This window comes from Watersipora subatra, chromosome 4 (assembly GCF_963576615.1).
Source record: "Watersipora subatra chromosome 4, tzWatSuba1.1, whole genome shotgun sequence".
NCBI classification, from domain to species: Eukaryota; Metazoa; Bryozoa; class Gymnolaemata; order Cheilostomatida; family Watersiporidae; genus Watersipora; species Watersipora subatra.
In genome coordinates, this window is record NC_088711.1 from 11,005,802 (window position 1) to 11,020,438 (window position 14,637).

General features: G+C 36.8%; 1 protein-coding gene across 1 annotated transcript in view; it reads left to right on the forward strand.

Moving 5' to 3' along the window:
- Positions 1-14,183, forward strand: part of LOC137393918 (tyrosine-protein kinase BAZ1B-like) — a 46,034-nt gene extending 31,851 nt beyond the window's left edge. Inside the window, exons 25-32 of the mRNA XM_068080631.1 lie at positions 324-422; positions 1,118-1,222; positions 1,434-1,604; positions 3,681-3,779; positions 4,939-5,015; positions 5,124-5,201; positions 8,883-9,020; positions 13,608-14,183. Of these exons, the coding sequence (XP_067936732.1) occupies positions 324-422; positions 1,118-1,222; positions 1,434-1,604; positions 3,681-3,779; positions 4,939-5,015; positions 5,124-5,201; positions 8,883-9,020; positions 13,608-13,730 (890 nt within the window). The 3' untranslated portion in view covers positions 13,731-14,183. The remainder of the gene's footprint in view (positions 1-323; positions 423-1,117; positions 1,223-1,433; positions 1,605-3,680; positions 3,780-4,938; positions 5,016-5,123; positions 5,202-8,882; positions 9,021-13,607) is intronic.
- Positions 14,184-14,637: the final 454 nt, after the last annotated feature.

The window sequence follows — 14,637 nt, forward strand, 5'->3', positions numbered from 1 at the left end:
CCTCTGCACTCTATGTCAGAGAGATAAAACATTTTTATATTTAAAATAATAATTTCGTTTATTGTAGGTTAAACGCTCAAAATATGGTGTATCTAGCATTTACTTCACATAGGTTACAATGTAGAAATATGACCCCAAGTTTGTCAGTTTTCTACATTTGGTCGTCGCTAAACGCTGGTAGGGAGAATGCACGAACAAGCTGAAGTCCAAACTCAAAGTTGCCTTTGCGTTTTTTGTTTTGTTATGAGTGATACGTAAATCAGGTTTTGGTAGTGTACAGCTGACAATGTTAGTGCATCGTATTCATTTGTACTCCTCGTTAGATCAACATACTCACTCCGAGTCTGAGAGTCCTGTAGATATTAAGAAGTTAATGGGTACATTGGAAGGACGAGCCGCACGTGCATCCCGAAGACATAAAGGTACATGTATTTTTGTACAGAACACAATAACTCCACTGTTTACTTGCAAATTGTGAAAGGAATTACTCGGACGTTTCATAAGGAAAAACTGCTTCTTTATTGAATGTTAGAAAACCAAGTTTTGTGTTTAGACTATGCATCAGAGAGGAGTTGTTCTCTAATGCTCTAATTCTCTATGCTTTAATTAGTTCAAGTATGGAGAATACTCTGGGAAAAATTAATTTGGAAGCTATCCGATGACAGTGTTTCGGAACTACCATAAAACCTCTAATTGAATGCCATGCCGCTCTATTTTTCAACCCTTCCTCTATGGTGGCGATCAATTGTTGGTGGCGTTCAAATAGAGGCTGGCACTTTACATTTTAAACCCTCTCATAGTTGCGGTCAAATGAAGGGTGGCGTTTAATTGGAGGTTTCAAATCTGGTCTAACATCCTCTGCAAGAATTAATTTGGTTGGTTTATGCTGTTACTTAGAAACCGCTTTTGTAAACAAAGCCATGTGAATGCCGGAAAACCAGTTGTTAAGGGTTCTGACACACCCTACGCAATGCCGGAAAACCGGTCATTAGGGTTCAAAGGGTTAACTGAACAATGTACAGGACACATTGGTAGGGAAAAACTAACTACAAACACACAACAAGCTCTAAAACTGCATCATGGCTAATGTTGATGCTTAGTGTTGCATTTTTATCAGAAACAGAAATGACAGCCAGCAATTCCAATACCAGCACTGCAGTGGCCAGCACCAAATGTAGGACATTGAGGTCTGTCAGACCCTCTGTACGAAAGACCTTAGGAGGTTAGTTGCTTGTGGTTAGAAGTCCTCCAGTATAAATCCTGGTCAATATACATGTAGCTGATATCATCAGATCACTAATGTTTTAGTATTTGTTTCATAATGCGCTATTATACGCATTATACAGCACTCTATCTGTTTGATTGGCTCTCGTGTATGTTAATGTGCTCAGTAGTCTGCGCATAAATTCAGATTGACTCGTTGATTTATGTAGCAGAGGATTCGTTTTCCATGCCTGAAGCGGTGGTAAAGCTGAACAGAGAGGACGTAGCTTTGAGGAAGACACATGTGGCTAATGCTGTTAGATCTAACAAGGAGATTAATAAACATAAGCAAGTCTCAGGAAGTACCAGTGGAGTCAAGTCTCGGCAGCGGTCTGTCCCAGGTACAAATAAACAGTAGCTGTAATTGGTGCATTCTCCTTGACCTCTAAATGCTACTGGATTTTATACTTATTGCCTTCATGATTTCTAAACAAATCATCAGACAGTTTGGTATTGCAAATAAGTGTATCACGATATTATATGTAACAAAACTTGTAATTTTGGCCTAATAGTTGTATGTATATTTTAACTTGAAAAAGAAACTGTTTTGTGTTCCTGATAATTAGAAAGATTTATTTCACGAATGCCTGTGTGCATGGAAGGCCATGGAACGAGTTTATTATAAGGCTGAAAGACCCGTGCGTTTTAGTTCTACTATCGCTCATCATGAGAATCGTCAGGTGGGAGATAAATCGCCATTACACAATTATATCATTTATATGATTGGGGATATCTTTAAATGGTGGGGATCTTCAAATCGTCTAACTTAAAAATCATCACAGCATTGGTGCTTTCTTGCTCTGCTTAATTTTGTTTTTCAAATGCCTACAAACAGCCTATAAGCCACGAAAATCATAACAGCAATGCCTCACCTAGCCTGTCTCGACAAGCTGTTGTTTTTGCGTAGTTGTCCCCCCGTCGAGCGGCGAGCAACAACAGCTTGTCACAAGACGTACTGCACCTGATGCATCAGCTGCACTTATAAGGAGTTGTTCTCTTCCGTCTACGCGGCTTGGCTGCGATGTTATTCCGGTTGCTCCATTGGTAATCATAATGGATTTCACGCAAAAATTTATGTAGAAATATTAAGATAGGAACGTTTAACTGGCGAACCCTCTCTGCAGTAAACTTTATTAGAATTTGAGAACTTGGGCAACAACAGCGACTAAACATGTCGTTATTTGTGCGCTCAATCAGTTTTATTTCTATTTTTGTATCAGTCAGTTTTATTTGTCCTTATGGATTTTATTTTGAGTTTATTTTATTCTCAAGTTCTACTAAAGTTTATCAGAGAAACTGTTTTTTGGTTAAACGTAATCTTGGTTTTTTTTCTACATAAATTTTTGCGTTAAATCCGTTATGATTACCAATGGAGCGACCGACATAACATCGCGGCCAAGCCGCATAGACGGAAGAGAACATACTCCCTATAAGTGCAGCTGATGCATCAGGTGCAGTACGTCTTGTGACAAGCTGTTGTTGCTCGCCGCTCGACGGGGGGACAACTACGCAAAACAACAGCTTGTCAAGACAGGCTATGCCTCACCCTACCAACTATCCTTTATTCAACCACTAAATGAATGACCGGCGTTGTTCGGGTAATAAAAAAGTCTTTGCACAGCATATTTATTTTTATTTAACATCTACAACATTTAATGTTCTAACTTTTAAACTTCATACCATGGGAAAAGTACTTTTGTGCAATTCAAATGAATTGAGAAAAAAAACAACTGTAAAGATTTTCAAACAACCGTAACTTTTAAATTTCACATTGTGAAAATGTTTTGTTGAAATAAGTTAGGTGGAAAAATAAAACTGTAAATGTGTTTGAATGTAAATGTAAAATCGTTACCAAGTAATGGCTAAATATAGTCTGCTTTCTATGATGACAATGAAAAATTATTTGGTATACGATTATATGATTTTAGTTTGTTTCAGTGTTGGCATCGCAAGGCAAAAATATTCCCATCATTTCATTGAAAGGCGCCAAATGCCATATTTTATTGATTTCCCGCGTTTACAATGGTATTGATATTTTTAACCAAACTTGATTTACCATGTCATAACAGTACTGATGAAGATATAAAAAAAGCCATCTTGCGTGTGTGACTCACAATGGTTACAACAAAGTCAACTTGATTTCACTTGTCGCAAGACGACCTTCACACTGCTTTCCTTCCTGAATCTCATGTTATTAATGTGATAGTGAGGTACTTCCTATATATTAAGTTTTGTAAAGCAGACCTAATTTTTATAAAGCTGGCTCTCTGATGTTTGCTTATGTTTGATGATGAGCAATTTATCACGATTCGCCAGCACATTCTGTAAATTCTAATTTTGGCAGACGACTCTTATGCCAAATCATGTAGCTCAGGTACAGGCAGTGATCCTGAATAGCCTGTATTTTTTTTTCTTAGCCAACTCAGGGGATGTGGAGAAGGAAAATTCTGACCAAAAAGCAAGACGAAGCTCAACCAAGGTGGAGCAGCAAGCACGCAATTCTGTCAACTGTAAAGGTATTTTGTCATTATCGCATGTTTTGCTGTGGAGTAGAACAAGTTCTATCACTCAGTAAGAGCTCTGTATGCTCATGTGTGTGTGTTTGCTCCTGTATGGAAGTGAATGGAAATATGTATGTTTCAGGTTTTCTTTTTATGCCACCCGTGTTCAACCAGTCAAGATTAACCAGCATTATGATTAAAGATATCTATTTACATTTACATTCTACGTTACACTATGGTAGATCGGGGGTTTCTTTATGGTAAACCAGTGATGCTCCGAGCTGTGATAGAACAATTGTTTCACTTTGGTAGAGTAATGGTTCCTCTATGGTAGAGCGGTAGTTCCTCTATGGTAGAGCGGTAGTTCCTCTATGGTAGAGCGGTAGTTCCTCTATGGTAGAGCGGTAGTTCCTCTATGGTAGAGGGGTAGTTCCTCTATGGTAGAGCGGTAGTTCCTCTATGGTAGAGCGGTAGTTCCTCTATGGTAGAGCGGTAGTTCCTCTATGGTAGAGCGGTAGTTCCTCTATGGTAGAGCGGTAGTTCCTCTATGGTAGAGCGGTAGTTCCTCTATGGTAGAGCGGTAGTTCCTCTATGGTAGAGCGGTAGTTCCTCTATGGTAGAGCAGAAGTAGTTTGTTACTTCTACTCTACAACAGAAAAGATATTGTTTAAAATTCTGTTAGGATGCTATTGAATGTCTTTTTAAACATAAGGGCAATAGTATAAGGCGTCCCTGTAGGTTCAATAAATATGATCAGGTGTCTCTTTCTGAAATTTTATCTGTAATACAGTTTCTATAACCTTTAGTTGTTATTTATCACAACCAACTTTCTTGTGAAAGTAGTATGCTTCAGAGATGACCGTCAACAAGCAACTAGAAATATGTTGCGGCTAGGTGCATGCAAATGTTTGGTTGTATGTGTTTTTGTCTAACGCAAGGCTTCGTCATTAGTGCAATCTCTGTTTGCTCTAGTATTAAACTTTCTACTTCTCAGATATTGTAATTCTTCATTTCATAAGCAACAACAACCTTCGCTACTACAAATAGCGACTAGCATGATATGCTGGTGTTATTCATGGATGCAGTTTATTGGTAGCAGAGGAATTATTGTTTCTACCTTTTCTGTATTGTATTACGGGGTTATATAAAGGTTTGCATCTTGTCCTGTTTGTAGATAACATACAGCTGACACTAAAGGACTGTGTGGACAAGCGGTGTGAAAGTGACCTGACACCAGAGCAACTCCAGCTGGTAAGATTATCGCTTGTCCTATGACCTTGTGTTCAGGCCTCCTACTCGGTTTTGTACATAACCTTTGTGGTATACAATAGCCTGTGATTATTCTCTTGTTTGTTTCAGAGAGTGAGAACTGTTCACAGCAAGCTCTGGGCACATAAGTCATCCTGGCCATTTGAGTATGCCATAGATGAGGATGAGGTTAGTTACTATACGTGGCTAGTTCAGCCCATCTTGTGTAATGTTCACTCGTAGTTATTCAGTGTAGGAGAGTTGTTTCTGGTAAACAAGTTATTTGAGTCCCTAAAATCATAATCTCTGCGCGCAACCACAATGAATAAAAGCAAGTAGTGTCACTTTAATCGTTCACTGCAAGGTGACCGACAATTCTTAACTTCAGTGCTTGTAGAGTGTGTCACCATTTACACTAGTTGGTCTTTCTTGCATTTGTTAAAGTGGTATCTCTCCCTACCGAGAGTACCAGCTTAGATGTCGGACAAGTTTGTCAGTGAAAAAGTTGCATAAGGCGGTTTTCAAAATGTGATATGATTCATCGATAAAGTTTACTGTTTACAGACGGTTCCCTACTTATGAACATTCGAGTTACAAACAACGGTACATACGAACGTATGTACCGTTGTTCGTAACTCGAATAACTTTCGAATTATTTGTTTGAACTTTTTTTTAACGTTACATACGTATTGTAAAGGGATTTGCCGGCCTTTAATTGGCACGATCTCTACTAATAAATAAAGAGAAGAGTGCTTGTAGTTTTATTCAGCTTTTAATTAGCGAAGGAAATTTCACTAGCCGAGGAGCGTACGGCTATCTGCTCTGCTCAACTAAATGAGCGCACTCATATATATACAATAATATCAACCGTTCCGGCTAACGGCAAACGGTAAGAACATCGGCTAACAAGGTAAATAGATAGGACCGCTAGCGCGTTGGTATGACAACAATCTAAGTGACGATAAGTGATGGTGTTGTGACGGTATATCAGATATAACAATAGCACAACGAGTGAAACAACGATATAATAAACGGACAACACATACAAAAAATAAGACAACAACGATAAGTGATAGCATAACGATTAAAACAACAATATAATAAAAAGGACAAGACATACAATAAATAAGAAATGCAGTGTCCTGGCCCGGCGTCCACCAAAGTATTATCTCCATTTTATTAAATTTTTTTTTCAGTACAAACCAATACAGGTTACTTATACAAGCCTTAAACATACTTATATAAACCTTCAATATACTTATATAGGCCTAAAACATAAATTATAATACAAAATATAGCACTGAAGCAACTTACGAACAAATTCACGTTACGAACAATCATTCGGAATGTAACTCGTTCGTAGGTTGGGAACCGTCTGTATTGTTCACTGGCAGTGAGCCCAGGAAATCTCGGGATTTTTTTCAGCTTCAATCAGAGAGTCTGGAGTCGGGTGTTCAAATATCCGGTTCTCAGGAACCAGACAAAGTTTTGAAACTAAATATATTTAGCAACCTGGCGGAAGGCACGGAGCACGTAGCATATGCATGTGAGGTTTGGATAAAAATAGCTAAAATGTTGAAGCACATTTGTAGACTAACAGACACACACAATGACCAAGTGAGATTTATTAATATACATGTATAATATAGATAACTGTATTTTAAGTCTAATTTTATGTCCTTTTCAAATTGTAAATAATTATCAGCTGCATTAAGTTATTAGTTATCACTGCACATTCTATAGGTTAGAGCCACTATGTCTTATGCTTATGTTAGGTGATTGGCTGACACTTAGGTTAGAGCCACTAAGTCTTATGCTTATGTTAGGTGATTGGCTGACACTTAGGTTAGAGCCACTAAGTCTTATGCTTATGTTAGGTGATTGACTGATACTTAGGTTAGAGCCACTATGTCTTATGCTTATGTTAGGTGATTGGCTGACACTTAGGTTAGAGCCACTATGTCTTATGCTTATGTTAGGTGATTGGCTGACACTTAGGTTAGAGCCACTATGTCTTATGCTTATGTTAGGTGATTGGCTGACACTCAGGTTAGAGCCACTATGTTTTATGCTTATGTTAGGTGATTGGCTGACACTTGGGTTAGAGCCAATATGTTTTATGCTTATGTTAGGTGATTGGCTGACACCAAGAGTAACCGTGCAGGGTAATTTTGTATTTTAATTTATTCTCTCAAGTAAAAGTTTAGGTATTTAGCTAGTTAGCCACGCTAGTTAGCAGTTCATTCTATTATAGTTTAAGGATACCTTGATCTATGCGCAGAGTTTCATAAAGGCTTCTGTTATGGGTGCTCACTGTTGTATTGCTTCTCACTGCCTCAGAGATGTTGAGTTTATGCACACAAGTGTTGGTATATTGAAAGTAGCGTCTCTGTAGTCAGTCAGCTGTTTTTCACAGTAAAACTATTTTACGCCCTTTATCAGTGTAACTGAGAGATAAAAATCCTAGTAGTTATCAACAGTGCAGTTCTACTATGCGGTGGTTGGTAAGTGGTATGAGTAGTGAAGTTTATTTGTGTACTAATTCCAGTCCTGTGATAATTTGTAGCTTTTACTGGAAAGTCTTAAAGGTTGACTTGCAATAAAATTCACATTACAGTTATTTGGTATCAAAAGATTCACTGTGTCTTACTCTGTTGTGTTGTAGGTGCCAAATACGTGGAAATGTGATTACAAGCCCTTAAAAGCTCAAAAACGAAAAGCCGCCGTAGATTGGAATCTCTTTATTTATCTGACGTAGTTAGTACAGTTTGGTTATCGTCTTGTCACGTGATGTTCTCACGTGTATTGAAAGGCCAATACAAAGCTCACTATAAAACATATCGTAGCACTAGTTTATGACAAACACTTCGGGTTTTACCGAAGTCCTCGAAATAAATATAGATGCTCGCTACTTTATAGTTTTGTTTCGGCATTATTCAATCGTCAAGTCGTAATTTGATCACGTGACCCAATACTTCACAAATAATTTTTGCAGCGCTTTTCGATTATCACAGGTAACCAACAGGCTCGTTATGATTATTAGACAATGATATGTACTCCTTCGAGCTAAGGTTAAAAAGTTTAACGATTTTTTACGGTAAGTTATAAGATATCAGTGCTAAAAGTGACAGCATTACAATGACGATACAACAGACGCATAAGAACAATAGACATGGTTTTATTGAATGTGTGAAGTATATTTGTGAAAATATTTCGACGAATGAGGTTTCATGAAAGTGTAAACAGAAACCATCCTGTAACAACTACGTCACATTTGAGCCGTTCTGGAAAGGGAATCCGAACTACGGCGGTCTCGTGTGGCTGCGATTAGCCGTTCGTTTTTTAGCTTTTAAGAGCTTGTAATCACATTCCCATATATTTTGTACCTACAACACAACAGAGTAAGACTTGGTGAATCTTATGATACCAAATAACTGTAATGTGAATTTTGTTGCAAGTCAACCTTTAAAGATCATAGATTTTACATTCAGTCTAGTCCTATAGCCCCACGCTATTATCTTGATGTTCCTCTTTACCTGGTTTCACTTTTTTCCTAAATCTAAAATTTGATGATTTGTTAGCTCGTGCCATTTTCAGTAACCACAGTTTAAAGTTCTGCGATTTATAATTTATTAAATGATAGAGGGTGCTAGGCGAAACGTGACAAAAACTATTCTCTGTAGTAGCTTTCCATTAGTTTTATGGTTGCCTGTTGGAAGTTTCTATAATTTGAAGATTTATTGAGTATGGGCAAAATATTTACTTTTTACATACATTTACAGTTGTGTTTTTCAAGTGTAATCGAATTCCTTGAGTAAATTTCATTAAATATTGTTAAACTTTCTCATATTTTTATAACACGTTTTAAAGGTGCCTGATTACTACAGTGTTGTATCCAAGCCTATGGATTTAACAACTATATTGAAGAAAAGCGAGAACTACGCTACTGCTGATGAGTTTGTTGAGGATGTTAGACAAATGATTTTCAACTCTTTTGACTACAATAAGGTATGTGGCTGACAACCATTTACTTGAGCTGCAGTGTGTGATAGTAAGCAATGTTAGCCCAGGTTGTGTCACTCGTATTGCGCACAAGTTAGTAGGAAATAGTTAATAAGCATTTTGAACGTTCTTGCAATAGTTCTACAGACAAAGAGAGCCTTTAGGCCACTCATTTTATATTTTTAGGTTCACGGATGTTTTCAACACATTTTAGATTATGTCGGTCGAAATAAAAATAAAAGTGTCAATGTCTGTTTTTTCTTTTTTTTTAATGGCAAATTTTCAATGTCGAAATTAGAAAATAAAATAGACATACACACACACATATATATATACAAAAAACTATACAAATAAATATTTCCATGCAAATATAGATAATAACATAGCTCACTAAACAAACAAATTATAGACATATACTACGTGACTAGAGCTTGTCAAGCAGATATTAAAAAAGAAACACACAAAATTACAAAAAGTTTAAATCAGCTGTTACATGTATGCAGCCCCAAAAAATCCTGAGTTGATTTCCTTGCAATGAAGTAGATGCGTTCACGTAAAAATAGTGTGAAGAAATTAGCAAGCATACACAATATATAAGCAATAAGAAGAAAGCTGCGAACAAATTTCTGTTTTTCTTGAAAGTTTCAAGATAGTTCTAAACACGGCTGCTTCGCGCAGCGTCGATATAACAATAATAGTAATGATAAAGAAAACATTTCAAATACAATTTGCAAATTGTAATCAGTCAAGTGACTATCGTCGGAATAATTCGTCAAACTGCAATAAGGCTAGTAAAGCCAACCAAGAATTATTCTACATCATCCCGTAATTGGCTTCCCATAACTATCAAAATAGTCATCTTAAGTGAAAGTAAATGTTTTAAAAGTCCAGAATTTATGGCAGTCGTCAAAATCAAAACTCTTCGTCAGTTCAACAGCGTCTAGCACATTTCAACTTAATCGTTATCATTAAATATGTGAATCCAGAACAGACAAAACCAAAAAGTCCGTTTTCCATTCCTTTCTTAACAGTAAAAATGGTGTCGAAATGGATTCGCTAGGTTTGCAACCACTAGTAATATTCTGAAAACGGGCTATGCACGATACGTTCGCACCTTTCGTCCAAGCATTGTCGACACTAAACAACAAGAAAATCACCGTTTGGCCGTTCTGGATGCTGAAATTTTGCTGCCTCATTGAACGCACTCATAGAATTTTGCTGCCTCGTATTGTTCTATGAGCCGCCAAAGGCTGCCTCATAGAACAATACAGCCCTGGTTACAAGAAAGCTAACGTTAAGTTTTCAAATAAAAAACATTAATCAACAAATTGCAAGTTTCGGCGGTTCAAATAAAAATAAAAGTACACATAGACTTTTTATTTTTTCAGCGGTAGTTTTTATCCCGCGTCGGCGGATCCGTGAACCTAATAATCAAAAATGAGTGGCCTTATGTTGATAAAATAATGTTATAGTAGAGTTGTTGTAAAGTTGTATAGTTATTATATAATATACAGTAATATTGTAGTAAGTCGAAAACATTTTAGTAGCTGATACAGACTAGTGTTGTTGGTTTCTCCTGTAGAAACTATTATAGAGTATGTTAGCGTTGTTAAGTGTATGCCAGGCAATTGAATCCTGCTTTAGAGGTGAACCCTGGCCACGCTAGCAACTGTGAACTCCCCTACATGTTTGGGTTTCCCATTACAGTCATACTTCGACTTACGAGCTTAATGCGTTCCGAAACTGAGCTCGTATGTTAATTTACTCGCATGTTGATGCAATTTATTTATATATAGAACCATTAAATATATATTGGTTGGTTTCCATACTTTAAAAAATGCAAATAAAACACTCAAAACAAGATATTGTAACAGAAAGAACATGTTGGTTATTGTCCTAATTTACCACATGCTTTCAAAAAGCAACAATTAAAAAATAATCAAGGAAATGTGATTAATTAAAATGTAAAATTAAATACATACAATCGCAGTTGCCGCTAGCATTTGCCAGGGAGGGAGATATAAGTTATCCTTCATTACAACAGTTGACTTTGATAAATTTGAGTTTTATCAATGTCTTAAAAGACAAACATAGAGGCAAACATAAAAGCAAACTTTTATTTTTAACTTAAAGTAATTAAAATTTCTTCGGCGTTCGTAGTTTGAAGTTTCTCGCTGGTTAGCTAATTTTTCCTTTGTTTCGCTTTCGCGATTAGCCGGCCGTTTTAAGATAAACCTATCTAAGGACGTTTGCCTTTGTCGCCCTTTCAACATGTTGCGATTAGGACGAACACAGGTGTCGTCACAAAAGGTTAATGCGCGACCACTAGCCAACTTGTCCGAATGTCCATTTTTATAGTTTTGATAGATCGCACCGGCCTTTTCACATAGCATCGTTTCAGTTACGCTGTCACCGGCCAATTGTTTATCTTTTATCCAATGCCTGAGCAGTCTCTCTATCAGCGGTCGTGAAAACCGCTGCGCCGTTTAGAAACTACGGTTTGTCCTTTTGCGAACTAAATGCCCTGAATATAATCCTTTGATAATCATGTTTGATAATTGTGGATGTATTTCTGTCATATTGCTGAGCTAGCTCAATCACGCATACATATTTCGCATATTTTTCAATAATTTTCTGTTTAATATCAACTGTTATCATTCGCTTTTTCTTTGCATTGTCTTTCATTTTACTGGCAAACTTTTGGTCAACGCAGAGTACTTTTAATTTACATAATTCTGCACTGAAAACCCCACACAAAAAAACACAGTACATAAGTATAACCTGAGCAGTTGAAAAATACAGAGTATGCTGTTCTCATAAAACACCGCCGGCGTACTTGGCAACTGACTCATGTGCTCGTATCTCAAACATGGCTCGCATGTTAGTGCTAAAACTTGCTTGAAAGCTGGCTCGTATCTCAAGTTTCTCGTACGTTGGAGCACTCGTAAGTTGAAGTATTACTGTACTCTATAAATTTCAAAAGAGGATACGTAGACTCATCATTTTGATTCTATACTGATTTACAAATACACTCTCTCAATGGGGACTTGAGGTCCTTTATGGCGCCTTACAGTGCCTCGCCTTCCGTGTTCTCAACTCGAGTTATTGAACTCAAGTTGCTGTTCAAAGAACTCGGCCTGGGTTTTTGATGAACTCGAGTTGTGTTACGCAAAACTAACCCGGGGTTAGTTTGACGCAAAACTAATCCCAAAACTAAACCTAACTAAAATTCCACATTTTTGGAAAGAAAATATAACCTCTGCCTCGGCACACAGTATCAGGAATTAACTGTTTTACCATTTAATTGCTTGCTGATTAGTTATCGCTAATAACATCTGGTCTTATAAGATATTAACTGCAATTCTCTAAAGGCTTTCGAGGTTAAGCTGGCAGTATCACAAATCATAACACAGTTCTCATCGGCCTTCACTACGTACCTCTTTTTATATTCTAAGGTAACTCTTCTACATGCCTTGCTTAGCATCGTCATCATACCTTAGTATCTTACCGTCTTGTCTCCCGGTCAGCTTTTTTATTTTAAAGGATGACTTGCAACAAAATTCGCATTACAGTTATTTGGTATCAAAAGATTCACCATGTCTTACTCTGTTGTGTTGTAGGTGCCAAATATGTGGAAATGTGATTACAAGCTCTTAAAAGCTCAAACACAAAAAGCCGCCGTATATTGGAATCTCTTTATTTCGATGACGTAACCATGAAATTTGGTTATCGTCTTGTCACGTATGTTCTCATGTGAATTGAAAGGCCAATACAAAGCTCAATATAAAACTTATCGTAGTACTAGTTTATGACAAACACTTCGAGTTTTACCGAAGACCCCGTATTAAATATAGATGCTCGCTACTTTACAGTTTTGTTTCGGCATTATTCAATCGTCAAGTCGTAATCTGATCATGTGACCCAATACTTGGCAAATAATTTTTGCAGCACTTCGATTATCACGGGTGACCAACAGACTCGTCATGATTATCAGACAATGATATGTATTCCTTCGAGCTAAGGTTAAAAAGTTTAACGATTTTTTACGGTAAGTTATAAGATATCAGGGCTAAAAGTGACAGCATTACAATGACGATAAAACAGACGCATAAGAACAATAGACATAGTTTTATTGAATGCGTGAAGTATATTTGTGAAAATATTTCGACAAATAAGGTTGCAAGAAAGTGTAAACAGAAACCATCTCGCATAACTACATCACATTTGAGCCATTTTGGAAAGGGAATCCGAACTACGGCGGTCTCGTGTGGCTGCGATTAACTGTTCGTTTTTTAGCTTTTAAGAGCTTGTAATCACATTTCCACATATTTCGCACCTACAACACGACAGAGTAAGACATGGTGAATCTTTTTATATCAAAAAACGGTAATGTGAATTTTGTTGCAAGTCAACCTTTAAGAATTCTTCATTTGTCCAATCTTCCTTAGATTGCATCACCTCCCGCAATCACAGATGTCTTTAAAAAATCATAACTCAGTATTTTGTCTAGGATGTCGGGAATATCCAAGAGCTAAATGGCACTAGTTATTTGTATTACTAGTGATACTGATACTAAATGTGCTGTGTGTTTAGAAAGAGTCGAAGATAGCCCAACTCAGCGTCGTCTTTGAGGACTACTTTGTCAAGATGCTGGCTAAATACTTGCCCGGAGTGCAATACAACAAGCAGCAGTCACTCTTTGGTTTTAGGTCGTAGCTCTGTTGTTACTAAGTAATAAACTGCCATCCAGTTCAGTCGAGCTTTAGCTATGTACGTTTTGTTATCAAACATGTATTTATCTCTGAAGTCCTTACATCGTATAATTTTTGTGAAGTTTTTATAGCTGGTAGGTCATCCGTGCTTCATATATTTGTTCTATAGGCAATATTAGTTCATATGCCATAATAACAAGATTTTTATAATTTTTACCTCATCATTTTAATATAAGAAATAGTTTAATTTTGCAATTTTATATATGTTACAAACACATGCATGTATACCTCACTGTATCAAGTAATTGTCATTTTGGTATAGATTTTAAAATATTGATGATGTGAAGTGAAGAAGCAGTATAGATGGGTATGCCTTCAGTACAATTCTCTACGGCATCAGATAGTATCATTATCTAGCTTTTGTTGACATCTTGTTCCACTCACATAAATGCATAGCTTGCCAGTCTATTGTGTTATGCTAGTACCAATATCAATTTGTTGCTAAGAAAGATTGTTAGTCAATATGACTATTTTTGTTAAATATGACAAATTATGTATCATTGCAATTAAGTAAGACAAGATAATTCCTCATAGGTTTTGGACTTACTGATGTCCGCTTTATGTGACACAAGCTACCTTGAGCAACAATATGTCAAGCTTGTTGGTAGTCATTATGGAACATTTTCACGTATAATTTGATTTCTTTGCGCTAAACTAATAGGCTTGTGTGGTAAGTTCTTTAATGCAAGCGAACAAGTAATGATGTTTACTTGCGGGTGTGGATCTACAAAAGGTATCAGCGATACCTCTGACCCTTGTGTTGATAGAATGGTGTTTGGTAGGTCAGTAAAATATATTTGCTAGAAATATAAAACTGCAGAAAGACCACAATGTGCTGAGGTTGTCATGAT